Source organism: Centroberyx affinis, unplaced genomic scaffold (assembly GCF_046629955.1).
Source record: "Centroberyx affinis isolate AG114_WGS23_722 - 3 ecotype Tasmania unplaced genomic scaffold, CSIRO-AGI_Caff_v1 ptg006772l_1, whole genome shotgun sequence".
Lineage (NCBI taxonomy): Eukaryota > Metazoa > Chordata > Actinopteri > Beryciformes > Berycidae > Centroberyx > Centroberyx affinis.
In genome coordinates this window covers 1-27,544 of record NW_027283437.1, presented here as the reverse complement: position 1 = coordinate 27,544, position 27,544 = coordinate 1, and the positions used below count along the sequence as shown (strand labels likewise).

The window sequence follows — 27,544 nt, the reverse complement described above, 5'->3', positions numbered from 1 at the left end:
AATTGATTTTAAAGTTCTTTTACTTATATACAAAGCTCTTAATGGCTTAGGACCAGCCTACATTACAGAATCCCCGCTGTTCTACATTCCATCAAGAGCCCTCAGGTCTTCTACTGCTGGTTTGTGAGAAGTACAAAACCCCACTCAAAAGAAGATTGGGGATGCAGCCTTTTTTTTTAACTATGCTCGTAAACTGTGGAACACCCTGCCAAAGAATATTAGAGAGGCGGGCTCTGTAAGCATTTTCAAACAACTGCTAAAAACGTATCTTTTCAGCTTAGCTTTTAAATAGCCTTCACATTAACTGTTTACGGATGGCAAACTTGTCTTTATTACAAAATTATTCAGCAATTAGCGTCATGAACAGGATCCCAACAGGAGTTGAGAGGAACTCTGGTGAGTAGTTTCTCTGCTCTGACGGGATCCACAAACCTATATTGAGAATTGAAGGATTGCTTGAAGTTGATAATTGTAATTGCTTAGCTGATCTGTGTATTGTTCTAAAGGAACATTTGACAAGTCCTATAAGGGCTGTGGGGCCTGCCTATGTGGCCGGGTAAGACCACCGGAAATAATCTATGCTCCTTCAAAGAATCCTTCATGATCTCATCTAAATTGATTTCCTTTTGAAAGGAAGAATTGAGGAGAGGAGAGTTCACTCTCCAAAAACTTATAGCGCTATACATATTTTTGTCCGGTGAGGCCGACAAAAGGTCTTTTAAGTTGTGATTATCTTTAGAGAGGTAAGGCATACTTAACCATATACTGGTTGACAGTGTCACCAGTGTGAGAGTGACTACTCAATACCAACAATTAATGCCGCTTGTTTCCTTTAGGGGGGTAAAAATATCTATTTTACTTGATTTGATTCTATTAATGCAATGCATTTTGCTTGTTCTTTTATATGAATTTTATCTTTGTATCTGTCTTTTATCTGCCTTCTATTGATGTAAAGCACTTTGAGCTGTATGTTGTGTATGAAAGGTGCTATACAAATAAAGGTTATTATTATTATTACTATGGGAAATAATGGGCAAAGCAACCATCACCTGTAAAATTTTGACTGGCCTGTTTGAGGCCCAGGTTGTGGGGTTTCTGCATGCTGCCATGTTGTATTTGTAGAACCAGAGTTTACTCAGTCGAGCAAAAGCAGAGGAGAGCAGAGCAGGTGGAGCCAGGCTGAAGCAGGTTTTTCAAAAGCCAGAAGTGTAGCGTGTACACAGAGTTCATTTCAACTTTAACATGGGTGGTGCCAGATAACAGTAAAGGGAGTCATCCCATTTACAAGAAATTCAGTGTGTTTGCCAAACCCTCTGGCTTATCTCTGGCATGGAGAAGTGTAATGTAATAAAAAACAATTCTATGCTTTTTGTTTCATTTTAATAGACAACTTCTTTAAATCAACCAAAAGCCATCCTTTCAACCAGATGATGGTATTTGAAAAAGAATTCAACCATTATTTGACCTGAGATTGTGAAGATCTATTGCAACAATACAAACAGTACACAACACTAAAATAATATAGCTATGTGTAATAAGAGAATTGAAGCAGACATTTAAAAATACAGCATAAGTTACTTTCCCTAGTAACTAATTACTTTTATTATGCAGTAATTGGTAAAGTAATTCAATTACTTTTTGAGAGAACTAGTAACTAACTAATTTTCAGTAACTTGCCCACACTGATTACCACTAATGCCTGTGCAATGATCAGTGTCAGTGCCTTCTTTCTGCCATATTTCTGACTTTGAGTAATCTTGGTGTGAACAAAATTTCATACCAAGTTAGATATTTACAAGATGTGGCCAAATATTTTAGATAATCAAAATATGAAAAATATCAGATATTTGAATTAAGTAAATGTTGGTGTTTGATTAAAAAAACAAACAAAAAAAAAACAGATATGTGATCATATTTTTGTCACGTGTGAGGAGGGGGGGCTGGACCCAAACGCAAAACCGGCTCAGAGAACAGGGGTAACGAAAAAGGCTTTAATGATTAAACTAGGCAACATACAAAACTAAGGTAGGCAAATCCAAAGGCAAAAGGCAAAACTGAACCAAACCTGGGCGGTGACACAGCAAGGAGGAACACCGGGTAACAGGGAACGAGGCAGGTAACACGTGTGACAACACAACACATAACAGAACACAACGAGCTGGCATGGACTATAAGGAACAAAGACAAGATATACACACAGACTGATTACACATGAGGGACAGCTGGCTGGCAGGGGAGAGTCCGGGAGGTGATAGGCTGAAGCAAGCAGGAGGCAGGAGAAGCAGGAACAAGACAACAGGGCTAATGGGTGATGGGATACAGGTGTGTGGGAGCAGGAGGGGGGAACAGGTGGAGGGGAAGTCCGAGGACATCTGGAGGCTGGCAGGAGGATGGCAGGACTGGGGAGTGAAGGGAGAGATAGACCAGGACCAGGGGCAGAACATGCAGACAGGGGCAGATCATGACAATTTTACAACATTAAAACATTTATGCTTCTGTTCCATTTTTTGTGTGTGCATCAAAACATTAGTACAAACATACATATACATACATACATATATCAGAATGTTTTCATATTTTAAATTCTTGCTTGAGACAGACAGGAAGACTTTTGGAGACCTTCAGTGGCTTCGGAAAGTATTGAGACCCCTTCACTTTGTAGTGTTATAGACTTAATTCAAAATTGATTTAATTTATGTTTTTGCCATCAATCAATGCACAATACCCTATAATACTGTGATATCAATTCTAGGTCCTTTTAACAAGTTGTGACCTGCAGATTTGAAGTAGTGGATGAGGGTTGAAACAGGCTTTGTCATGTAAAGAAGAAACAGAACAAGTAAAGTTTTGTAAATGAGTGTGAACCAGTGAATTCTGCAGCAGGAATGCAAAGCGGACCAGTTCAGCCCAATTCAGTCTGAGTTTGGCAGAAGGGAATGAGTTAATATAGTGGACAGGTTTTTCAAAAGCCAGAAGTGTAGAGTGTGCACAGAGTTTACTTCCACTTTCACCTGGGTGGGGCCAGGTAGCAGTGAAGGAAGTCATGCCATTTACAAGAAATTCAGTGTGTTTGCAAAACCCTCTGGCTTATCTCTGCCGTGGAATATTTTATATGCAAAACTTTATTCTGAAAAGTAACTAGCAACTTAAGGTGTCAGACAAGTGTAAATGAGTCAAGTCTGATATTGCCATTTAAAACATGGTGGAGTAAAAGTATGAAGTCTCGTAAATGGAAATACTCAAGTAAAGTAACGGTACCACAGAATTCTACTTAAGTACAGTACTTGAGTAAATGTACTTAGTTACTTTCCACTACTGGGTAGTTGATACTCAGTTCATGTCTTGTGGAGTAGATATGAATGTAAGATTTTAATTTGAAGTCACTATGACGGCTAAATGTAATCTAAAGCCTCTTTAGAGTGTTTTTAACTTGAACAGTAAAACAACCAAGGACTCATTCATCCCCGCTGCAGTCAGACTGCTTACTTTGCACATGAAATGATTTAATGTCTGCTTTAACTGTACAAGAACTTTGTATTTTGCACTGATGAGTGGCCTTTTATTGCACTCTTATCAACAAACCTACAACATGCATATATCGCATGGTACTTGAAAGATGCTTTTATTGTCTTTTGTTTCAGACTTATTACCTGATCTATTTCACATGAGCATAATGGACATCAGATATGCAAGTGACCTTCCCTCATTTTATCTCCTCTGTGTTTGCCTGTGCTCATCTGGTCTGGTGACCACCCAGAATTTCACATACTATTATCTGGCTACTCTGGGATACTTACATAGCTCTTGCACTTTGAAGGGCAGATGAGTTGAGTTTTTTTTGACCAATGTAGTATAGCACTCTATTAGTGTGCAAAGACTATATATAGTCTTTGCACACTAAATTGAAAATTTTGATTTGAACCAATGCAATTCATTTCAATATGTTCATTGCTTCAATCTATCTCTAATAGCCATTTAATTCCAATTCAAGCCAATTCAAGGCATCATTTTTGGTCTGAACAGCATTCCTGAGCTTTGGCTTTGCTTTTCTGAGGTTTACATCTAAGTTTTTTTGACAAAAGTATTAGGGGTGGGGCTGTGGAGTTATGTGGGTCACAGACACAGCTCCCTCTGTGTGAACAGGAGAAGCAGAGAGGATGATGATGATGGTGATGTACAATATACTTATCAGTCGTCCTCCTAGGAATGTAACATGGATTCATTGATATACAGTATTATTTCAGAAATTCACTTCCTTTACCAACTTAGAGTAAACAGCCATGCAAAGCTGTTTTACGATTGAACAGTAGGGGGCACCACAAATGCCAAAAAACTGTATCTCCAAATCCAGATGACAAAATTGTGTGAAATTTGGTACACATGTTCAGGGAGGATGTACTAGTCAAAATCAGAAGTTTTGTCATCATTGGTCAAAGTGGGCCGGGCCTAAGGTGTAATAACCATATAATAGCTGGTAAATCAAAGTCCATTTGCATAATCGGTCCCAAACTTCTCAACTTTATCTGGAATGGCATTTCTAACATGTGTACCAAATTTTGTGCGATTCGACCAGAAGGGGGCGCGGCAAACGCCAAAAATGGGTGTGGCCTAACACAAAAATGGCCGTAACTCCGCACCTGTTTGTTCAATGATCGTGAAACTTGCCAGATATATCAAGGGATATATTTGGACAATTTCCTAAGAAACACTGCCGAGTCTTTTGCGACATCAGTACCATTGTTACTATTGTTGTTATCATTATTATTTTTATTTATCCAACAAGTGTCACGATCTGCCCCTGTCTTGGGTTTTTTGTCTTCCTTGTTTGCCAGCCTGTTGCATTTTTTGCTTTTTGGATTTCTTGAATTGTACTCTACCTCAGTTCTTTATTAAAACTTCTACCTTCGGAAAAACTCTCTGCCTGTCTGCATTTGGGTCCTAGCCTCTGCCCCCCGACAACAAGTGTGCAGTACAACCACAGTCTTCTATTGTCGGCCACTGGGAGCCACCCAATACAACCGTTGTAACTGTAGTAATTGTATGAAAATAATGGAAGGATCCGGTTCAGTTTTTATCTGACTATGGTAACACCTGAGTGTGACTATGAGTGTGAGTGTGTATGTAGACTGTATTATCTCTTCAGGGGACTTCATTTTCCTAAATAATTAGGAATACTCTTGATGTTTGAGATTGAACACTGTAATAGATTTATTCATATTTCAACCTTATGACTTCTGTAAAGGATTACACATTCAATAAGATATCACTTTTTATTGCAAGATCACTTAATCACTGTTGTACCTGAATCACCTATTGTATCTGAATGGCACAAATGCACATTTGTAGGCCATCTCTATTGCGAACACCCATGAACTCACTGATGTGATTACAAATTGTGACCTACAGGAAAACTGAATTAAAAACAAGCTCAGCTAATCTGTCAATTGCAGGACATTTCCCAATGGGAGTTAATTTCCACACAGCAAAAATATCAGTGTTAATTTAACTCTAAGAATGTAAAACTCCATCTATCAGTATCTATCAGTTCACAACATCAGAGTTAACTACAAAAGACTGCGTAGTTCTGAAATTATGAAAACAAGCTTTTAATTCCATGCCAGACCGCTTTCACTCCTTTAACAATGGTATTTATTGGATTATTATTTTCAGCCGTCTGTCTGGCCTCTCTTTCATGCTTTCTGTCCAACTCTTTTTGTTTGTCTTTTAGTTCTTTATCATGCGCTTCCTTTAATGTTTTCTTCATGCTTTCCATCTCCTTTTCTTTCTCCTCTCTCTCTTTCTTTCTCTCTGCTTCTCTTTCCTCCCTCTCCTGCTTCCTCTCCTCGGCTCTCTCCTCTTTCTCCCTCTTCCTCTCCTCCTCTCTCTCCTTCCTCTCCCTCTCCCTCTCAGCCTGGGCTCGCTCATTTATTTTCCTCAGCTCTTCTTGATATTTTTCCTCTAGTTTCTTCTGCAGTTCCTCTTGCTCTTTGCATATTTGCTCCTGTTTGTCCTTCAGGATTCGTTGTTTCTCCTCTTCGATTGCCCTCTCGGCATCTTGGAACATCTCGTTGGTGTAGTGGCTTCCTCCATTCATCTCTGTTATATTTCTGATCTTCTTGAGCAGTTCAGTGACCTGGGAGCCATCCTTAATCTTATTATTGAAGACGTGGTAGTGGCCGTTACATTTGTCCACGAGTTCCTGCAGGTCTTCGCTCTCCATCAAGAAGTCCTCAATAGAGGTATCAAGGTTGTCACCATGAGTAAAGAGAACCATGCTGTATTTGTCGGCATCTTTTCCAAAGGTTTCCTGAATCTTCTGTACCGTCTGCTTCTCTTCTTCTGTGTATCTGCCCAGCCTGATCACTACCAGGAACACATGGGGTCCAGGAGCAGCAAAAGAAATGCATTGGGTCATATCTTCAACTGTCTTCTCTTGGGAATACCTGGTGTCAAACAAGCCTGGAGTGTCGATAACAGCAATCTTCTGTTCATCCACCACACCACTGGCCTTAGTGCAGTCTACAGTCATAGACTTAGCGCTGAACTTTGATACAAAGGCTTTTTGCCCCAGAATGGTGTTTCCAGTGGCACTTTTCCCAATTCCAGTCTTCCCCACCATCACAATCCTGAGCTCCTCATTATTGGTGTGTTCTGAGGGGAAGAATGAATAACATTATAAGAAGAATAATAACATTCTTAGTTAATGTCATTAACTAAGAATCAACACTCTAGATGTTCAGAAGATTGTGTGCCATATACCTACACCAATTTGCATACCCGGGCAGCGTCATTAGCAAGGACAAGGCGCTCAGAAAGACATTAAGGCAAGGCTTGGTCCCCAGGAACCACTACTGAGAGAGCAAGTCATATGGTGTCATCAATATGTAATAAACCAAATAGTTGTCTAATGTAGTGACAATATGCATAGACCTAGGAGAAAATATTCCTGCCCTCCTAACAAAAAGGTTCAATATTAGTATCAGAAAGTGTTTTTAGGAACCTTTTTCAGAAAGGTTCTCTATAGCATCAAATGGCTCTTTAAAGAACACTTTAAGATTATATGAAATGTCCCAAATTAGCAGCTGAACGTTTTAACCACACTCTGATTAACCAGATGTTTTATTTAATAAATTTTGTTGTGTTCCCTCATGATAAAAAGTCAAATTTATTTGTTTAGTAAGTGAAAGACTATGTGAATGAATTATTATAAGTTAATTGTAAAAAATCTGGTGGTTTTTACTGAATAAGTTGGTAATGGAAGTGAGTTCATCAAATAATATATAAATCATTAGATTCCTAGGAGGCTATTCTTCTTCTACGCCTCTTCCCTGTGCGGCGAGCTGGAAAAACAAGCATGGGCAAGAGGCGTAGAAGAAGAGTAGGCAGCCATTTTTAAGACATGCATATGAAAATAACTTGGACCTGATGGCTTCCCCGCTGAGTTTTATAAACACTTTTGGCATATGTTCTCACCGCTATTCCTCAGTATGAAATCAAACAGAATTCCACACTCCCTGCAAATATGAACACTGCAATCATAACTGTACTCCTAAAACCTGATAAGGATTCCACATTTCCATCCAGCTACCGCCCCCTATCACTTATAAACACAGACATAAAAATGATTAGCAAATCCCTGGCCTCCAGAATTGAAACTGTTCTTATACATATCTCAAACATATCTTATCCATCCTGATCAAACTGGATTTATCAAAGGAAGACACACATCAAATAATACACGCAGATTATTCAATCTAATATACCACACAACAAACAAAAATATAGAAACACTAATACTCTCACTAGATGCAGAAAAGGCTGTTGACAAAGTGAACTAGGAATTTTTATTCACACTAAAAAAATGTGGGTTTGGAGAATCATTTATTCACTCAATAACAACTTTATACACCTCACCCATGTCCACAGTCACCACCAATGGAATCACTTCACAAAGTTTCACGCTGCACAGAGGTACTAGACAAGGATGCCCACTCTCTCCATCTCTATTTGCAATTTTCATTGAGCCGCTAGCAGCCGCAATCCGCCAAAACCCGAACATTAAAGGAATTCAACCACTTAACACACAAGGTCAGTCTATATGCAGATAATATTTTATTATTCCTATAAAACCCTCTTACTTCCCTACAAGAGACTATCAAGCTTATCAATACATTTTCAAAAATTTCAAATTATTCTAGAAACTGGACCAAATCAACAATTTTACCACTCTGCACAACTGGTTAGAAGGCGGCAGGCCAAACGCCCCCCATCCCCTTTTGTACAGGCAACATTAAATATTTAGGCATCAATATTTCCCCCAGGCTATCAGAGTTGGTCCAATTGAACAACAACCCACTCCTAAAAACCATAGAAGACAACCTACATAGATGGATACATTTACCCCTGTTCCTCATTGGCAGAATCAATACAATTAAAATGACAATCCTACCCAAAATAAATGACCTCTTTTCAATGATACCTACTCAACCCACCCTCACCTGGTTCAAATCCCTGGATTCAACTATATCTAAATTTTACTGGAAAAACAAAAAAACAAGAATCAGACTTACCACCCTATAAAACCGTAAAACTCAAGGAGGCCTTGAAGCCCCCAATTTCTGTAATTACTATCTGGCAAACCAAATACAATATATTATAAAATGGATTAATCCCAATCAATTGCATAACTCCTGGATAGAATTTGAACAATCAGAATGCAAAGACATTATAATCTACGACATCATGACTACTTTAAAAACCCAACAATTGCGGCAACCCTGACAGACCGGTGGAAGGCCCACAAAATCACCAACTCCACTTTTGCACCCAGCAAACTCACCCCGATCTGGCATAACCCTGACTTTCAACTAAACAAGAAACCACTAAGTTTCAATATTTGGAAGGAAAAAGGCATCTCCACCATATCCTTCAAGAGAACACCTTCACACGATTCAAAGACCTGGTCCAGAGGTTTGGCATTGGGACTGAACCATTTCTTCACTACCCCCAGCTTAAATCAGTCATGAAATCTAAACGTAGTTGCCTACCAATAGCAACAATATACAACTGCCCACAATAATCAACTAGAAATAACCGCCTCGCGGTTGTATGCCTCTGCCAATAAACTTTGTTTTATCATTGCAAGGACAGTCTTTATTTATTGAACATATATAATTCATGTGATTATTAGGTCAACTTAAAGGATTTTGGTGTCTGCAAAAGTAATTGACAGCACTTCCACAGTTTTTGTAGAATGACCCAAGATCGTTTTCTCAGTTACAGTGGTAAGCAAAACATTATGATGTCACAGTGAAGTTGACCTTTGAACTTTTGGATACAAAATGTCATCACTTCATCATTTTATCCTATTAGACATTTGTGTGAAATTTTCTCATAATTAGCGTATGAATTATTGGGTTATGGCCAAAAATGTCTTTTGTGAGGTCACAGTGACCTTAACCTCTGACCTTTGACCACCAAATTCTAATCAGTTCATCCTTGAGTCCAAGTGGACGTTTGCGGCAGATGTAATGAAATTCCCTCAAGGCGTTCCTGAGATATCTCGTTCACGAGAATGGGACGGACGTTCGTACGGCCGTTCGTACAGACGTACGTACAGACGGACAACCCGAAAACATAATAATAATAAAATTATCAACATCCCCACTGTAAAAAAGGTTCTCTCTAAGATATACAGTATACTCAACTATTCAGATTCTATAATAACCCTCCCAATCCCAAAATGGGAGAAGGATCTGTCATTTACATCCAGTGCTGACTTCTGGAACCAAATATGCAAAAACACTTTCTCCATGACCAAAAACACAAATATGCAACTCACTCAGTATGAAATAATCCATAGAACACACTACACTGAGCAAAAAATGCACAAAATGGGATTCACTGAATCAGAAAACTGCTCACTATGCACAAAGCACACTCCAGGTGCCTATCTTCACGCCACTTGGTACTGCACACCCATATAACACTTCTGGCTTGAAATTACTTGCAAAATCTTGCTAATCTTGGGCTGCCCCATTCCACCATCCCTTTCTCTATGTTTATTAGGAGACTTAACTAAACTCCATGTGTGCAGGGCATGGAGTTGGCCTGTGGCGGCCAGGGCATCCAGGGTGACCTCTCCACCCACCCCGACCCTCCTTTACCTCCACCTCCTCCACTCTTCCCCCATGCTCCCCACCTCCCACTGACCCCCTCTTCCCCCATGCTCCCCACCTCCCACTGACCCCCTCCCGCCTTCTCCAAAGACTCCCAGAATACAGCCACACATTTTTATTTTTATTGTCTTCATTTTTTTTTTTTTTTTTTTTTTTTTCTTCTTTTCCAATGTGTCTTGTTTGTTTGTTTTCTTATTGGCTTGTTGCTCCCCTCATCTCCCCCTTACTCGTCTTCCATAACCTGTAACATGTCAGTTATGTCGTCTTAATCTCTTAATGTCTTTGTTATTCTGTCAAATGTCAAATATTCACTTGTTACTGTTTCTCGCACAGTTAAATAAATAAAAAAAAAATAATAATAACTTGGATAAGCCACACAAAGGTGAGATTGTACACCTTATTGGAAATATTTTAAAACAATATGTTTCAGAAAGCTTGTCAGATTTGGTAAATTTCAGTCTGGACACCTTGCCCACATGAAGTCAAAGTGCAAAGATGTTTTCCACAAAGTTCTTGATGGAACGCCTCGGGACTAGCACCCACGCAATGTAGTGCTAATCCCAACAGGACTAATGTCCGCTATGCTCATGTGAAAGAGATAAGGCTGCAATAACAGATAATAAAAGTATCTTTCAACTGCCCCCCAATAAATGCCTGTCAGAGGTTTGCATCCACAGACCACAGTGAAAATAGTGTTAGCCCCTGATCCTTATTAGTGCTCATAGGGAAGAAATGAACCCAGGTAATTCTTGATATAAGAGCTGCAGAGGCTAGCCCTTGACTTGCCCATCACTGAAGTAAATCATTAACATTTTAGTTAAAAGTTTCAGTAAATGCACCATAAAATATTTTTAATGAACAGTATGAATAGTATATTGTATGAGTAGTATATTTACTTACCATATCTTGCACGTTTGCTGGCCATGCTTGGGTTACAGAGTGTAGAGTAGATGCAGTGAAGAGTAGCAGAAGTGTAGTGAAGTGTAGGTGCAGAGTTCAGAGTCTATCTACAACTGTCCCTCATTATATAATAGAGTCATGCACCAACCCACGCCCATATATGGGTGCATTATGGATAGCAAAGCATAGTGAAGAGTTATCTTTATTTCTAACATATTCAATTAAATATTTCTATATCAACATAATTAGGCTACTACTGTTCCCACAACACATGGGCAGTATTTATATTAAAGCTGCACTAAGCGATTTTCCAACCACTAGAGGGTGACAGAACCACAACACATTTGTAAACTAGAAGGGCACACGGGGAGCGCAGACCTCTGCCAAGACTCGTGCTATTATTGCTAAATTTAATGGTTCTTCCTTGGCCCATGCTACACCCTTCCACAAAGTTTCATGAAAATCGGGCCAGTAGTTTTTCCGTAATCCTGCTAACAGACAAACAAACAGACAAACAAACAAACAGCACCGAAAACATAACCTCCTTGGCGGAGGTAATAAACCCACAGCAAAGCTGCAGGACTACGGAAGCCCCAAAAGACAAACCTAGTGACGGACCGTGCGTAAAGGCTAATGGCTAAAATAAGCGTACCTATGGAGAAGTGTCACCAGTTACCAGACTCAATTTACCATATTTTTCTCCCGCTGAAGGTTACATGTCCCACAATGACAAGTGAAGAGGTAGGTAGCAAGTTTACTAGTTGAACAAGTGTACTTGTTTGCTTCATTGATTCTGCCATCAGTGTTGGGCAAGTTACTTGGAAAATGTAATGTATTACTCTTTACTTATTACTTCTTTAAAAAGTAATCACATTACTTTACTTATTACTCTACAGGAACAGTAATTAGTTACATTACTTTCCGTTACTCCCCCCCAATAAAAAATCTAAAATCTTTTTAAAACGGATTCCCTTTATTGACACTGAGGAAAAGACTAGTAAGAGCAGAGCTCCTGACCACAGCCAGGCCTGCTGTTCAGAAGTGAAACAACGATTGTATCTCATAAGAAGAAGCTTCTCTAACCTGTTGTCAGACAGTCTGTTCCTTCTGGAGGTGAGCAGCAAACTTCCTAAACTGAACAGCCGCTCCACAGGCGCTAGATGGGGTCGGGGTAAATGTTTTTGATGTTTGAGACCTGAGGCCTGTATCACAAAGGGGATACACCACACAACTTTTAACATCTTAACAGATTATGAAAAGACTGGGCGTATACACTAACCGACTGGTTTCTGCAGATTTTTTTATGACGACTGAAAAACTGGGGATCACACACTCAACGACTACGCCAAATGAGGGATCACACACTACTCGACTTGTCACTGCAACTGAACCAAACTGAACGCACCAAACTCACATGAAAACAAGAGCTCTCGTGGTACGCTACGAGATGCCGGTAGCAAAGCAAACACGGGGATACAGCATATAGTAGATATAAATTCACATTATAGGCTACATTTTTATGGGTAGTGTAGGAGAGCTTGCTGTTGTTGTTGCGCCACCATCTGCACGGAATAAAGACCATCTGCATTCTCATTCTATTTTCTTTTCAGAAACAGAAAATGAAAAATGGAAAACGAATGATGATTTAATTTTCATTTCAAAATCCAAAAATGGAAAACGGAAATATACAAGGCAGTAAATATACAAGGCAGTGTCCGTTTTCCTGGTGAGAAACGGCAGATACAACATTTACAAAGGACTTGACTTTCCTTTTCTCCTTTGTAAAACAGAAAATAAAATAACAAAAACTTAAAAAAGCCCATTTTGGGATTGCAACCTGAATATAGAGCTGTGCGTCTTTCAGCACCATCAAGGCCTGGAAAGCGGAGAGAGAAGCAGAGAGGGAGGAAAATAGAATTACCAAAAAAAACACAGACCCAAAACGCATTTACATAAAGGTGTGGAAGTCAGTCTGGACTGCACAGACTGCAGAGGAGCTGGAGGTGAGCAGCAATATGAATCAAATACCTGTTGCTACATAATGGAGCCAAAGCTATGAAGTGGGAGCTGAGAACGTTTGTAGGCGATGTTGCTACAGTCGAGGAGGGTTGTATTGCAAAACCAGCAGGGACGCTGGAAGTCAGTCAGAGTTGGGGGTGCTGAGAGAAAGTCTATATAATGACGTCATATTAAATGCTGCGCAACAGTCATGATTTTTGTATTAATTTGAATGGCCAACATTTTACACCAGTTTTAGAACATTTTACACTACAACAGACAGCAAACCTGAACACCAACATGCTGTATGTCAAAGCAGCATAGTACCATATTCAGCTATGGACAGTTCACACACGGATTGCAGGTTTATTCCTAATCAGAAGACGATTTATTGTTGAGTGAGCCACAGCCACGCTATACGGGTAGCAATAGAACAAGGCACTAAACTTTATAACACACACACACACACACACACACACACACACACACACAGAGCAACCGAAAACATTAAAAAGTAACTCTGAACAGGCCATAGGCAGTGCTTTACAAACCGGCTTTCATTGAAGACCGCACTCCAAAACCTCTCGCTCTCACTCTCTCTCCCTTTCTTTCTCTCTCTCTCTCTCTCTCTCTCTCTCTCACACACACACACACAGAGCAACCGAAAACATTAATAATAACTGAATTCATTGAAGACTGCACTCCAAAACGCAACTCCACACTACAGAGACATCCTCTTGCTCTCATTCGAAGCATGTCGCACCAGATCTGTGACAGAAACAAGAAATAACGTAACTTACTAAATTATATAATCAATTCATACGCCCTGTAACCAGTGAGACAGGAAATTGAGAGATGGGGAGCGAGCTACATGACTAATCGCAGCACCACCACACCAAGTTTAAAACAATGAACACACAAAGCATCTGAAATTTACAGTGTGACGGGGCTGCTAAAATTTGCGAGGGGGCAATTTTTTTCATAAAATAAAATGCATTTATTTAACCATACAACAGCCTCAGAAAGGCTAAATAACAACAACATAAGGCTACTGTTTCAAAATCCCTACACGCAACAAACAACACTGTCCATGGTTCTGAAAGAACAGCTATGCGATAGTCACATGTATCTCGGCCAATCATTTTGTTGTTTTTGCTATTTTTCTATAGATACATGAAGCTTAAACAGAGGGGACAAAAATAAAGCTGAGGGGACTAAGACCCCTCGTGGCGCCGGGCCCGTCCGCACATAATATAAATATTGTAACCAAGAGCAAAGTGAGCCTGCACGCTGGCAGGAAAGATATTCAAAACACATTTGCCTACCTTAAGCAGGTAGAACACCGAAGGTGGTCTTGCGCTCAGGGGTGGTGCAAATAAACTCTCTCATGAGAACACGAATGTCCAGTGAGTCCAGAATGTCCTGGTGCATATGCAGCAAGGCCAGGTGTGAGTCTCTTCTGTGTAACTGTGTTGCGCAACCAGGTTTTCAGGCGACAGAGCGCCGAGAACGATCTCTCTGACGAGGCCACGGAGATGGGCAGGCAAAGACACAGCTGGAGGAGATTTTCCACGTCCTTGAAGAGTCCTCTTGTTTGGATGTGCAAGTTGGACATATACACCCCGAGTTCGTGAACAGTGCGAAAGTCCTCCTGCTTCATTAGGTCCCCCAGCATCTTCAGTTGCATGTGAAGACCAGAGACATATATATTTCCAGGAAGCTGAAGAGAGTTCAGGTTGGCCTCTGTGCCAACTGACCCCTTCGCAGCAGCAAGCAATGTGTCTTCCCTGCATGAGGCAGTTGCCATGCCACTCTGGTCAAACCGGCGCTCTATTTCACACTGCACAAGCCTCAAAAAACTCTCTTCTCCATGATGCCACTCCTTTTGTTGGCACAACATCTTCAGCCTCTGTTGTGCTGCGGAATCGGGATGGTGTCTTGCTTACCCGGCTTCTAGGGTCAGGCATCTTGAGGTCGTGTGCAGCTGCTGATGCTTTGGTCTTTTTTACGATTTCCTCCTTTTCGTTGCGTAGGGCATGTACGCGTCCTTTCAGGGTCTTTACGCACTCCAGTGCTCCAGCAGCGCTTGCTTTTTCACCTTGTAGGACTTAAGCCACAGCCTCACATGGACATCTTCGTCCTCGTTTCACCGCGAACACTGCAGTCTTGCTGGAGCGTGTGTAGTGTCTGGAGAAGTGGGCCATACGCACGGCTTACCCTGGAAATCGCGTTGGTTCTGATGCACCACCTTGTTGGGGACAATCCAAGTATGTTGCACTTGATGTCATCTTCCCCAAAAAACGATTCAAGAGTGGTTTTGCACTTTGTAGATTCCCTGATGACATTGGCTAGACTCGGAACAAATTGGAGCGTGTCTGCTATTAGCGGTACCTCTCTCGCGACCTCTTGTAGCGTCAGGTCGAGGGAATGGTTGCAGCAGTGGGCAAACAATGAGCTTGGACAAATTTCTTTGAGCCTTGCTTGCACCCCAGAAAACCGCCCCGACATGTTGTTAGCACCATCAAAACAGTACCCCTGCAGCTTCTCCAGAGGTAGGTTCAAACGCAAAAACACATCTTTCACGCAGGAAAACAACGTTTCAGATGTAGTGTCTGGCACATTGTAAAACCCCAAAAATTGGCTCTTCTGGGCGAGATTGTCAGTGTAGTACAAATGGCAGGAAGACTGCTCCTTCAATGTGACGTCGGTTGTTCCAACGGCTGTTAACCCATAGTATGGAGAGCTTGAAGCCTGTGACACTATTTGGCGCTGGACAGCATGACCGAACCGTTCCAAAATTTCGTTCTGGATGCTGTCGCCCATCCAGTTGTCTCGTCTGAGCAACCACTCATGAGCAGCATGTAGGGCATACGTTCGCTCCAGCATCAGCTGTCAAAACACCCCGTCACGGTGCACCTGTCCTCTCATCGGTAGCCCCTCGTGGGCTAAGAACTTCACAGACCAAAAGGCCAGCTCCAAAACAGTCTGCGCAGTCATTTGCTCTTTAGCAACAACATATGAGAGCAGCGCATTGATTGGTGTTCTTTTTAATGCTGTCAGTTTGTTAACGGGTTCTATGTGAAAATGGGATTTCTCGTGTTCCTGAAACTTTTCCCCAGCCTTTCGCCAGCTAAACCCTCCTTTCACAAAGTTCCCATCCCTCATCCTGTCTGCACTGACAAGGTTCTTCTGTATAGCAGAGCAGCACAAGAAGCATACAGCTTTATCATTTTCCCTTATGTAGTGAAGCCATGTCCATCATCAACCTGACTTGAAGGATCGGGTAAAGTTTTAATTTCCAAAGCGCCTGACTGGGAATGTAAACTCCTTTGGCTGGAAAGGAGTTAACGCCAGCGGGGATTTGCTCGTTACCTGCCATAGGACCATCCGGAGGCGGGGAAACCTTAGCATTGACGTTAGCACTGATAATAGCAAGCTGCTCTGATCTCTCCTCCTCAGGGCTGCTGGAGTGACAGGGGTCCACCGGCAGGGAGTCGAGTGTGTTCTGTAAGGGTTTTTGCTCTTTGGCTTTGGGGCCATTATTAAAGAAATCAGAGATTCGTTTTTGAGACATGGTGAAGTGCGGTAGTGATACCTAACCTACCATTACCGGTCACTAACATCCATGATCCTTTGTGCCTAGCTACGTGCTCTGCGTTTGTGCATCAGATACACAGAAAATATCATAAAAAAAATAACAAAGGGTGGATTTCAACCATTTAATGAACAATCATGTTTTATAGACTGCTTACGCTAAAATGCTACTCAAAAAATAAAAGTTTTTTATTCATTTGTTTAGTAAACTGCAGCCCCCTCAGCACCCCTACTTCCAGCGTCCCTGAAAACCGGACTGTGCATTTACATTGTCTGGTCAGGACTACCTAATACTAATAATTATAAAACCTGACTTTCCAGTCGAAAATCGGCATCTGGCAGCCAAGGTTTTGTGGAATCAATAATTGAGTTGTTCCTGTATTTTCTTCCCTGTGTGCCTTGGTACCAGAAAGATCGGTAGGCCTATCTATAAATTTATTGTATGAAGAATTATTTAGTTGATTGCTCCTTGGTGTAGGCTAAACACTGTATTGGCTTGTTATGGCATAGCTTCATAGTTTTTCATTGGCTATTGACGGGATCCATTCGCATTTGAGCTGTTGACGAGTACACACTACCCGATTGCGTCCAGATTCCGCTGGTAAAAATCAAACATGTTTGATATAATCGTAGTGGCTCCGACTCACGTCGGGAGGCAAGAGATTAGAGTCTGTTCTCCTCACACACTTGTCGATTAGAGTCTGTTCCCCTCACACACTGTGTGTACATGCAAACTCCAATTTTTCTGCCATGGTTTGTCAGATTAGTATTTTTTAAAGCAGGTGACTAATATTCTACATTGTCACAATGAGCAGCGACCATGTGCCGCTTTGAAACTTTCAAACAAACACTTTCATACACAGATCAACAGCTGACGAGACAGAGGAAAACAGAAAACTCACATGTTGTCTCTCTCTCCTCTCTCGGTCTCGCTCTGTGTGTGTGTGTGTGTGTGTGTGTGTCTGTGTTGGGTTCCTCCCTATCTGTCTGTCTGTTCCTCTCTCTGTTTCTCTGCCTGTCTCTCTCTGTGTCTGTCTGTTTCTCTTTATCTATCTATCTATCTATCTATCTATCTATCTATCTATCTATCTATCTGTCTCTGTATCTCTCTTCTCTTAATTCAGTTCAATTCAAAGGGGCTTTATTAGCATGGGAAACACGTTTACATTGTTAAAGCAAGTGTGCATTCTTTTCTAAGAAATGTATTTAAATGTATCTGTTCTGTATGTATGTACAATCTGTCTATGTACAGAGATCAGCACAGTGCACAGGTTTGATACTTAGTGGGTATTGTCCTAATTCTTTCTCTGTAAATAATATAATCATCAACAATAAACAATCATATTAAGAAGTCAAATATTATACATATTAAATATATGTGTGTATATATAAACATCGAACAAAAAGTTCGGAACTTTGTGTTTGGTAGATTATTTCTCTGTTGTAACAATGCTTCTTGGCAATACATTTTATACCGTTGGAAAGCCTGTTTATTTCCCTTTTAAATGGTGCCTCATTTGTAAGGAACATGCATTTGTGGGATGAGCAGCACAGCTGAGTATGTGGGTTGCGCTCATGTAAAATTTGCCAAATCTTCTCTGCCAATGCCAAACAGCTTATTCTGCTGTTGCTATTGACTCTTGTTTGGTGTTGTTTGGTGGATTGGATGATTGAAGTCTATCAGTAACAAGGAAGAAACAAGACATATTGGCAATTTTACAATTTATTCATTGAACAAACAGTCAGGAGCCTCAGTAGCGTGTGGAAGAACCATACACAGCCACAACAGCCTGGCACCTCTTCCTCATGCTGGTCACCAGCCTGGTCACACACTGCTGTGGGATGGCATTCCACTCCTCAACCAGGATTTGTCGCAAGTCAGCCAACGTGGTTGTGTTGGTCACTCTAGCACGAACAGCACACCCAAGTTGATCCCATAAGTGTTCAATTGGGTTGAGGTCAGGACTGTTGGCAGGCCATTCCATTCTCTCTACTCCCAAATTCTGGAGGTAGTCTCTGATAAACCCCGCTATGTGGGGGCGAGCGTTGTCATCTTGGAGGATGGAGTTCGGTCCCAGACTGTGGAGATATGGGATCGCCACTGGTTGCAGAATCTCATCTCGATATCTCTCTGCATTGAGATCGCCTCCAATGATGACAAGCCTCGTTTTTCCAGTGATGGAGATGCCGCCCCACACCATCACACTGCCTCCACCAAAAGGTGTTACTCTATCGGTGCAGCAATCAGCATAGCGTTCTCCCCGTCTTCTCCACACTTTGACCCTACGATCCAACTTCCGTAGGCAGAATCTGGACTCATCGCTGAACATAACGTTCCTCCACATGTTCAGGTTCCAGTGCAGGTGTTGCCGACACCAGCGCAAACGGGCCTGACGGTGAAGGGCAGTCATTGCAGGCCTCCTGGCAGCCCCATGAGCCCGGAGATTGGCTGCGTGCGGTCTGTTCCGGATCGTCTGGGCCGAGAGCCGTGTGCCATATCGTCCTGCAAACCTTCACTGCAAATCTGTAGAAGACAGCCTACGGTTCCTAAGTGCTGAAAGGGTGAGGAACCGGTCTTCTTGGGGTGTCGTCGTCTTGGGACGCCCACTTCGCGGTCTGTCTCTGACATCCCCCGTTTCATGGAACTTGGCCTTCAGTTTGGAGATGGTACTATGGCTCACTCCAAATAATGCCGCAACTTGCTTTTGTGGAACACCAGCTTGAAGTTGCCCTATCGCACAGGCCTTATCGAGATCAGACAAACGTGGCATGCCGATTCTTGGAGCAGACACCAATTGACCACTGTAGCACGGCCCATGCTCACAGGTGCTGCCAATCAGGTGCCAATCAGGTACCTGATTGTCAGCACCTGGGGGTACCGGAAGCTCAAAACAAGAGTCAATAGCAACAGCAGAATAAGCTGTTTGGCATTGGCAGAGAAGATTTGGCAATTTTTTCATGAGCGCAACCCACATACTCAGCTGTGCTGCTCATCCCACAAATGCATGTTCCTTACGAATGGGGCACCATTAAAAAGGGAAATAAACAGGCTTTCCAACGGTATAAAATGTATTGCCAAGAAGCATTGTTACAACAGAGAAATAATCTACCAAATACAAATTTCCTAACTTTTTGTTCGACATTTATATATATATATATATATATATATATAGATATATACATAGTCAATATTAATAATAAAATAGGTTTATAGTAGCAGAGAGAGCAGAGAATATTTATTTCAGTTTAGAGTCATAGGTTTCTCTTATCTTATCATTGGACATGAGAACAGAAAGTGTATTTCTGTCTCTATTTCCATGAGATTGCAGTGCTGCAGAGCCTCTGGTCTTTGGTTTTCCAGTTTGTTTTTTTTCAATTTCCAGGTTATGGTCCCCGAGTCTACATTTCCTAAGAATGTTTCTTTCTTTAACTTCATGAATGCGAAGGTATTTGGCCAATTTCATTTTTCTGTTAACTGTGTGATTGCGCTGAAGTTTATTCTGGTTTTTCATTCCACTTATCTGTGTAGTGCTGTTTTAAGTGGAGGTCAGTGCACTTTATTGTATCTCTTGGTGTGTGTTGGTCTCTTGGTGTGTGTTGGTCTCTTGGTGTGTGTTGGTCTCTAGGTGTATGTTGGTCTCTAGGTGTGTGTTGGTGTGTGTTTTGGTGTTGACATGTTGCTGAGGTCTGATACCAGCTGGTTCAGGGAGTCACATTGTATTGAATGCTGGTTGCAGAGAAGAGCTTGATATTTTAAAGATTGCTGGTCTGATTGGTTTAAATGTTGCCAGAGTTTTCCTTTTAATATGTATATGGAGGGGGAACAGTACTACTACTATTATTGCTACTACTATTACTAGACTACCACTACTACTAGGCTAGTACTACTACTACTACTACTACTACTACTACTAGGCTAGTACTACTACTACTACTACTATTACTACTACTACGTGTACTACTACTGCTACCACTTCCATCACTACTACTAGTTCTACTGCAAATACTACCACTACCTAGTGCATGTACAAACACCAAGTCAAAGGGACTGTTGCTAGGACAGCAAGCACTCTTACATTTTCTTCAGAACATTTAGCCTTTTCTAGTTAGGAATACTGATGTTTGAGCTTGAACCCTGTAGTAGACTTACTCATATTTCAACCTTATGACTTCTGTAAAGGATTACACATTCAATAAGATATCACTTTTTATTGCAAGATCACTTAAGCACTGTAACACTTTTTTTTTTTTTTATCCAGGTTAGCCTCACTGAGATTAATAATCTCTTTTTCAAGAGGGACCTGGCCAAGAAAAGCAACACAAAGTTACAACTAAGATCTCATCACATTACAGCATTATACATGATCAACAAACATTCAATGTTTCATATTTAAGCAATTTAAACTATGAGGAAAAACAATTATAATTTTCACCATCCTCCATACCTTTAACCATTGTTTTAAAAACATTAAATGAGACTGAAGCGTCTTTTTACCAAACTCTATACAAGCCTTTTTTACATTCAGTAAAATACGTTTTTTGAGCGTAAACGGTAATTTTTGTTAGTCTGCTGGACAATGTATGTACATAAATAAAATGGGAGTTGTTTCAGTATAGCCTTATAAATAAAAATATACCAGTGACTCAGCCTACATATTGTTATTGTAAATCTGTATGGCACAAATGTATTTTTGTAGGCCATCTCTATTGCTAACACCCATGAACTCACTGATGTGATTACAAATTGTGACCTACAGGAAAACTGAATCAGACATTGTGAGGATTTACATCAAGTTACAGCTGTAATTAAAAACAAGCTCAGCTAAACTATCGGTTGCAGGACATTTCCTAAACTTCCACACAGTAAGTCAGTGTTAATTTAACTCTGAGACTATAAAACTATTTATCAGTTCACAACATCAGAATTAACTCACTACAACAGACTGCGTAGTGCTGAAATTATGAAAACAAGCTTATAATTCCGTTCCAGAGAGATTTAACTCCTTTAACAAATTGGTTTAGTGGATCATTCTCTTCAGCCCTCTGTCTGGCCTCTCTTTCATGCTTTCTGTCCAACTCTTTTTGTTTGTCTTTCAGTTCTCTATCATGTGCTTCCTTTAATGTTTTCTTCAGGTTTTCCATCTCCTTTTCTTTCTCCTCTCTCTCTTTCTTTCTCTCTGCTTCTCTCTCCTTTCTCTCCTGCTTCTTCTCCTCGGTTCTCTCCTCCCTCTCCCTCTTCCTCTCCTCCTCTCTCTCCTTCCTCTCCCTCTCCCTCTCAGCCTGGGCTCGCTCATTTATTTTCCTCAGCTCTTCTTGATATTTTTCCTCTAGTTTCTTCTGCAGTTGCTCTCGCTCTTTGCGTATTTGCTCCTCTTTCTCCTTCAGGATTCGTTGTTTCTCCTCTTCTACTACCCTCTCGGCTTCTTGGAACATCTCGTTGGTGTAGTGGCTTCCTCCGTTCATCGCTGTTATATTTCTGATCTTTTTGAGCAGCTCGGTGACCTGGGAGGCATTCTTCATCTTATTGTTGAAGACATGATAGTGGCCGTTACATTTGTCCACGAGTTCCTGCAGGTCTTCGCTCTCCATCAAGAAGTCCTCAATAGAGGTATCAAGGTTGTCACCATGAGTAAAGAGAACCATGCTGTATTTGTCGGCATCTTTTCCAAAGGTTTCCTGAATCTTCTGCACCGTCTGCTTCTCTTCTTCTGTGTATCTGCTCAGTGTGATCACTACCAGGAACACATGGGGTCCAGGAGAAGCAAAAGAAATGCATTGGGTCATATCTCTCATTGTCTCCTCCTGGGAATACCTGGTGTCAAACAAGCCTGGAGTGTCGATAACAGCAACCTTCTGTCTATCCACCACACCTCTGGCCTTAGAGCAGTCTACAGTCATAGACTTAGGGGAGCATTTTGATTCAAAGGCTTTTCGCCCCAGAATGGTGTTTCCAGTGGCACTCTTCCCAATTCCAGTCTTCCCCACCATCACGATCCTGAGCTCCTCATTATTATATATGGTGCATTCTGTGGGGAAGAATGAATAACAGGAACTAAGTATCAACTCTTTGTACCATACACTTAAAATTGCTTTGAGAAGGCCAAAAGATGTATGGGTGAGCAGCCACTGAGAGAGCAGGTCATATGCTGCCACCAACATGTAATAAACTGAATAGTTGTCTAATGTAGGGACAATATGTGTAGACCTAGGAGAAAATATTCCTGCACTCTTATCAAAAAGGTTCTATATTAGTAGGCTATCAGAAAATGTTTTTAGAATCCTTTTAGAAAGGTTCTCTATAGCACCAAATGGCTCAAATGGCTCTGTAAAGAACCCTTTAAGATTGTATAAAGTGTCCCAAATTTGCAGTATTGAAAGAATGTATAAACAATCACACTGGGTTATTTACTCTGATTAACCTTTTTTCTTATTTAATATGTTTTGTTGTTCCTTCATGATAAAAAGATGATTTGCAGTCTAGAGGAAGATTCCACAGAATGTGATAATGAAGGGACAGTTGCCATCAGAGTTTGTTTAGTAAGTGAAAGACTATGTGAATGTAACCCTAACCCATGACAAAAAGAGGCGTGTTGATTTTTCTTGATCAACCAATGACAGCATCCAAAACAGAGCATCCTACCTAGCAACGGGGTCAACCACACCTGACGCTGTCATTGGTTGATCAAGAAAAATCAACACGCCTCTTTTTGTCATCCAGAATGCACACAAGGAATCACACAAGATAAAACACAATTTACTCGATATTAACGCGTGGTTTTCCTGTTTAAATCCCTGTTTAATCAATCAATAGAGCTGGACTGTAGCCTACTTTTTAATACTTGTACGGTCCTCACATGTTGACGCATTATCCTTTTATTTGGGTGGATGCCGCAATGTTATTTTAAGATTTGTTGAAAGATTTAGTAGTATTAGTATAATTTATAGACTATATTGGCAAGTCTATATAAATAGGATTTTTGAACAAGAGTATATTGCAGATGATGCGGACATGTGTCTGGCAGTGACCAGACAATACAGAGAAAACTCTTTATATCCATAGCTGCTGTTCTGTTGGTGCACGGTGCGGCCGGCCAGTGGGAATTAAACAGGTTGTGTCACAATATGAGTCTGTGAAGGAGCTGTGTGTTTGTGTGATTATTCTACTATGTGGTTACATAAACCTAAATCATCACTGCTACACTGTTTGCCTGTTGCTAAATATCTTAACATTGTAATAACTTTAATAATAATAATAATAATAATAATAATAGCATTAATGAGTCTTTTCTGCATCTTTCAGCCATTTTCTCCTCTCCTTAAGAAACTCCTCAGCTCCTAAAAGTCCTCCTACTTTTAACAGTTTTCCACCTTAGGAGCTCTCTTAAGGGCTAAGATGCTTTGTGAATTGTTTTTATCTTTACTAGGATTTTATCTTACTTTTAAGGTGAAATTCTTAGAAAACGTCATCACTCTCAGAGTTTTCTGAGACCAACTCTTAGTGCTAGGAAGCTATGTGGATACGGCCCCTGATCTCCATTATGCTCATGTAAAAGAGATAATAATAATATACAGGTAATAAGGCTGAAACAAAAGACAATAAACATATCTTTCAAGTGCCATGCAATATATGCCTGTTGTAGGTCAGAGATCACAGTTAAAATTGGTTTCGCCACTGACCCCTATTAGTGCTCATATAGAGAAGAAATGAATCTGTGTTATTCTTGATTTAAGAGATGCAGAGGCTAGATGTGGCCCATGAGCCACCAGTTGCCCATCATTGATGTAAAACCATAACATAATAAAGGTTAATGTATCTTACAGTATTTGTTAATGAACAATATGAATACATTAATTTATTGACTTACCATATTGTTTACTGGCCATGTTTGGGAGTGCAGAGTAGATGTGCCTCTGGAGTGTAGATGCAGACTGCAGTGTCTGTCTACAAATGTCCCTCTGTATATAATGGCTTCATGGACCAACCCATGTCCATATATGGGTGTATTATGGACAGCAAATCATAGTGAGGAGTTATCTAAAAACTTCCCATCCTGTTCACCCCTCCCTTCAGCATTTACAAGGAGTGGCTGCAATTCTTTTAAGCAGGTATGATTATTTATTGTACAGATCATTCCACACACTGTGTGTGTATGTGTATTTGAGAGAGTGATAGATACTCACAAGATAGCCTTTATACCATCATTTCAGATGGTAAACCATGATTTTCTGGTCATTTCCATGTTCTGTTCGGTTAGAAACCTGTGTGCAATAATCTGATATTAAAGAAATATGGTTGTGCATAACCTGCAGCCTCTTTAGTTTGTGAGGTGTTTCCAAAAAGCATCTTAACTTAAGACGCTCTTAAAAGTGATCATAGGTAACGACTGCTCCTGACCAGTCCTAGAACGCTAAGTGCGTCTTGAGAAGGAAAACTCCACTCCACCATGTCACCTGCAGGACTCACTGCAACTTTTTAACTTGAGAGTTTAAGGTTTATTAGGCTGTTTCTATATTATTTACTTTTATCTAATTTATTTTCATTTCATACTAGATTTCTTTACTAGACCTATATTTTTCTCACTAATAATCTCTGTATAAAATGGAGGGATGTGGTGAAATAGAGTGGTGTGCTCCAGGAGAGGGGAACACTGAATTATGATATAAAAAAAAAAGTGGTGAGCTTTTGGAGAAGGAAGAAGGAAGAGGACGGGGAAAAAAACGTTTTCAGAAGAATGTTCAATAACTTGCTGACATGCAGTGAAACCAGTCATGTAGGCTACTGTGCGTCTGTTGTGGGGCCGTTGCCAAGACAAACACCTGAACAGTGTGTCATTAAAACTGACAGCTGTCTTGATCAGAGACCAAAAGCTCTGATATGAATCATCACTCCTAAATCTGAGGCTAGTAATTAATTTTTGCCCAGTGGCAAGTATCTGGAGCAACAGAAAAGACAAAAACATACATTAACATTGAACCCACGAACATACTGTACGCCTATTGCATTAGCAGTTGGCTGTAAACTCTCTGCAGGTAACTTAAATAATGTCTCTGTGGCGATTCTACGCATATATAATTGTTTCTGTTGTGTATTTCATTTTTGTTTAGTAGCCTAGATACCTAGATACGATATGAATGCGATATGATAAGATGTGATTCAATATCATGGAAAAGGTTCCATTTTAATTCTACTACATCCTTTGACACTGGTTGCAATAAGAAATCTAGTAGGCAGACTTAAATCAACAGAATCCAGTTACAGCAGAGACAGATTTACACTGAATGGGTCCTTTAAATGACCTGATAACATCCTACTTGGAATCTAATTTGTTGTTGATGGTAAAAAAATGTGAAAATCAGTCAACTCAACATTTACTTTCAAACTGGCTACGGTGTTTACTGACAATGCATTGCTGCAGTGTTACATACACTAAAACAATGTAAACATGTACTGTATAATTGCTTAAAAAAATAATAAAGCTGACTGCTAATCTTTATGCTGGGGCAATGTAAACAGCTGAATGAAAAAAACAACAACTCAGAGCTCTTCTAGGCAAGGGAGTGGGCTATTTTAGGACCACCTGTGGTAATTTGTAATTCCATTGCAAACAATATGCCACTCCACATTTTTTAAAGAAGTCTCTGTTATGATAATGGCGCTAATATCACTGGAACTACCTGCAGGTGAAGAGTGAAGCAGGTAGGCGAAACTTTCTCCAACAGCAGATCCGTGGTGTTAGATTAGCCCCGAATATTTTTGATCAGTTAATATGTAGTCCTCAGTGAAGTTTTACATTGTTCCAGATTTCTGTCGCCTCTCACCATCCACGCTCCATAGTGAGCCTGTCTACAGAGATCTGCCTGCACAGTGTGGGGTAAATTCGAGTTAGTAGTCAGAGCGGGCCGGTTATTTTACGTGAGCCAGCTTTGAAGCCCGGCTTTGGGTGCATCGAGGTACATGCCGGGACACAAATCGAACTCACCCGTCGCTGCTTGCTATGTGTGTCTGTTTGGTAGGGGGCTCTGCCAACCTGTCATCGTGTAGTTTGAGTCAAACTAAAGGAATAGGCTTACTGTTACGTTATGGATGATTTTAATCGGTCGGTCCTAGTCTAGGTCAGAGAAGGCAAGATGGGCTACAGCCAGGAAACACAATGTCAGGAAAAGACAAGACAGGTTATGGATCTTCTTCACGTTTTCAAAAGAGGAAGAAAGGTAAGATATGTTATAGGTTAGTTTAATCAAGTGATTGATTATCCATATCTGGAAAGACAGCAAAAATCAGGCAGCTGTGTGGTGGAGAGTTGATTGACAGGCGGCCAGATGGACACTCAGAGATATATCTTAATTTCAGGGAAAATAGACAATCTTGTAACAACATTACTTAATGTTTATGGCCCCCCTGGAAGTGAGTTTGTTTTTTATAGAAAAATGTTTGATTTAATGATAGGAGCAACAGGAACTGTTATATGTGGTGGAGATTCGTCTTAATCCCAAAATAGACTCCTCAAAAAATTCTACTGTTACTTCATTGCATAGGAAAATTAAGGTCCTTATGACAGAGTTGGGTATAATAGATCTCTGGAGAGACTTTTATCCATCAGGCCGGGACTATACTTATTATTCGTGCCCTCATGGTGTTTATTCAAAGATTATTTATTTTTATTCAAACGAGATCGACATAGGATACATTGTTGTTATATTGGAAGTATTGATTTAATCCAATCCTGGAAGTACATTATGGAGGCTAAATATAAGTACCCTTAATAACCCACAATTTAAAGAACAAATGAAAGAAGAAATAAAAAATGTTTCTAGAAGAGAATGATAATGGGGAGGTGGATTCGTGGGATGCGTTGAAAGCAGTCATTAGAGGG

The 27,544-nt window shown here is 40.6% G+C and overlaps 1 protein-coding gene across 1 annotated transcript in view; it reads right to left on the bottom strand.

The window, feature by feature from the left end:
• LOC139639043 (GTPase IMAP family member 8-like) overlaps window positions 1–24,592 on the bottom strand; it is a 29,805-nt gene extending 5,213 nt beyond the window's left edge. Inside the window, exons 1-5 of the mRNA XM_071513100.1 lie at window positions 24,536–24,592; window positions 22,080–22,696; window positions 12,844–12,852; window positions 6,044–6,634; window positions 3,000–3,011 (exon numbers count right to left, since the gene is read on the bottom strand). Coding sequence (XP_071369201.1) covers window positions 3,000–3,011; window positions 6,044–6,634; window positions 12,844–12,852; window positions 22,080–22,696; window positions 24,536–24,554 — 1,248 coding nt within the window. The 5' untranslated portion in view covers window positions 24,555–24,592. The remainder of the gene's footprint in view (window positions 1–2,999; window positions 3,012–6,043; window positions 6,635–12,843; window positions 12,853–22,079; window positions 22,697–24,535) is intronic.
• Window positions 24,593–27,544: the final 2,952 nt, after the last annotated feature.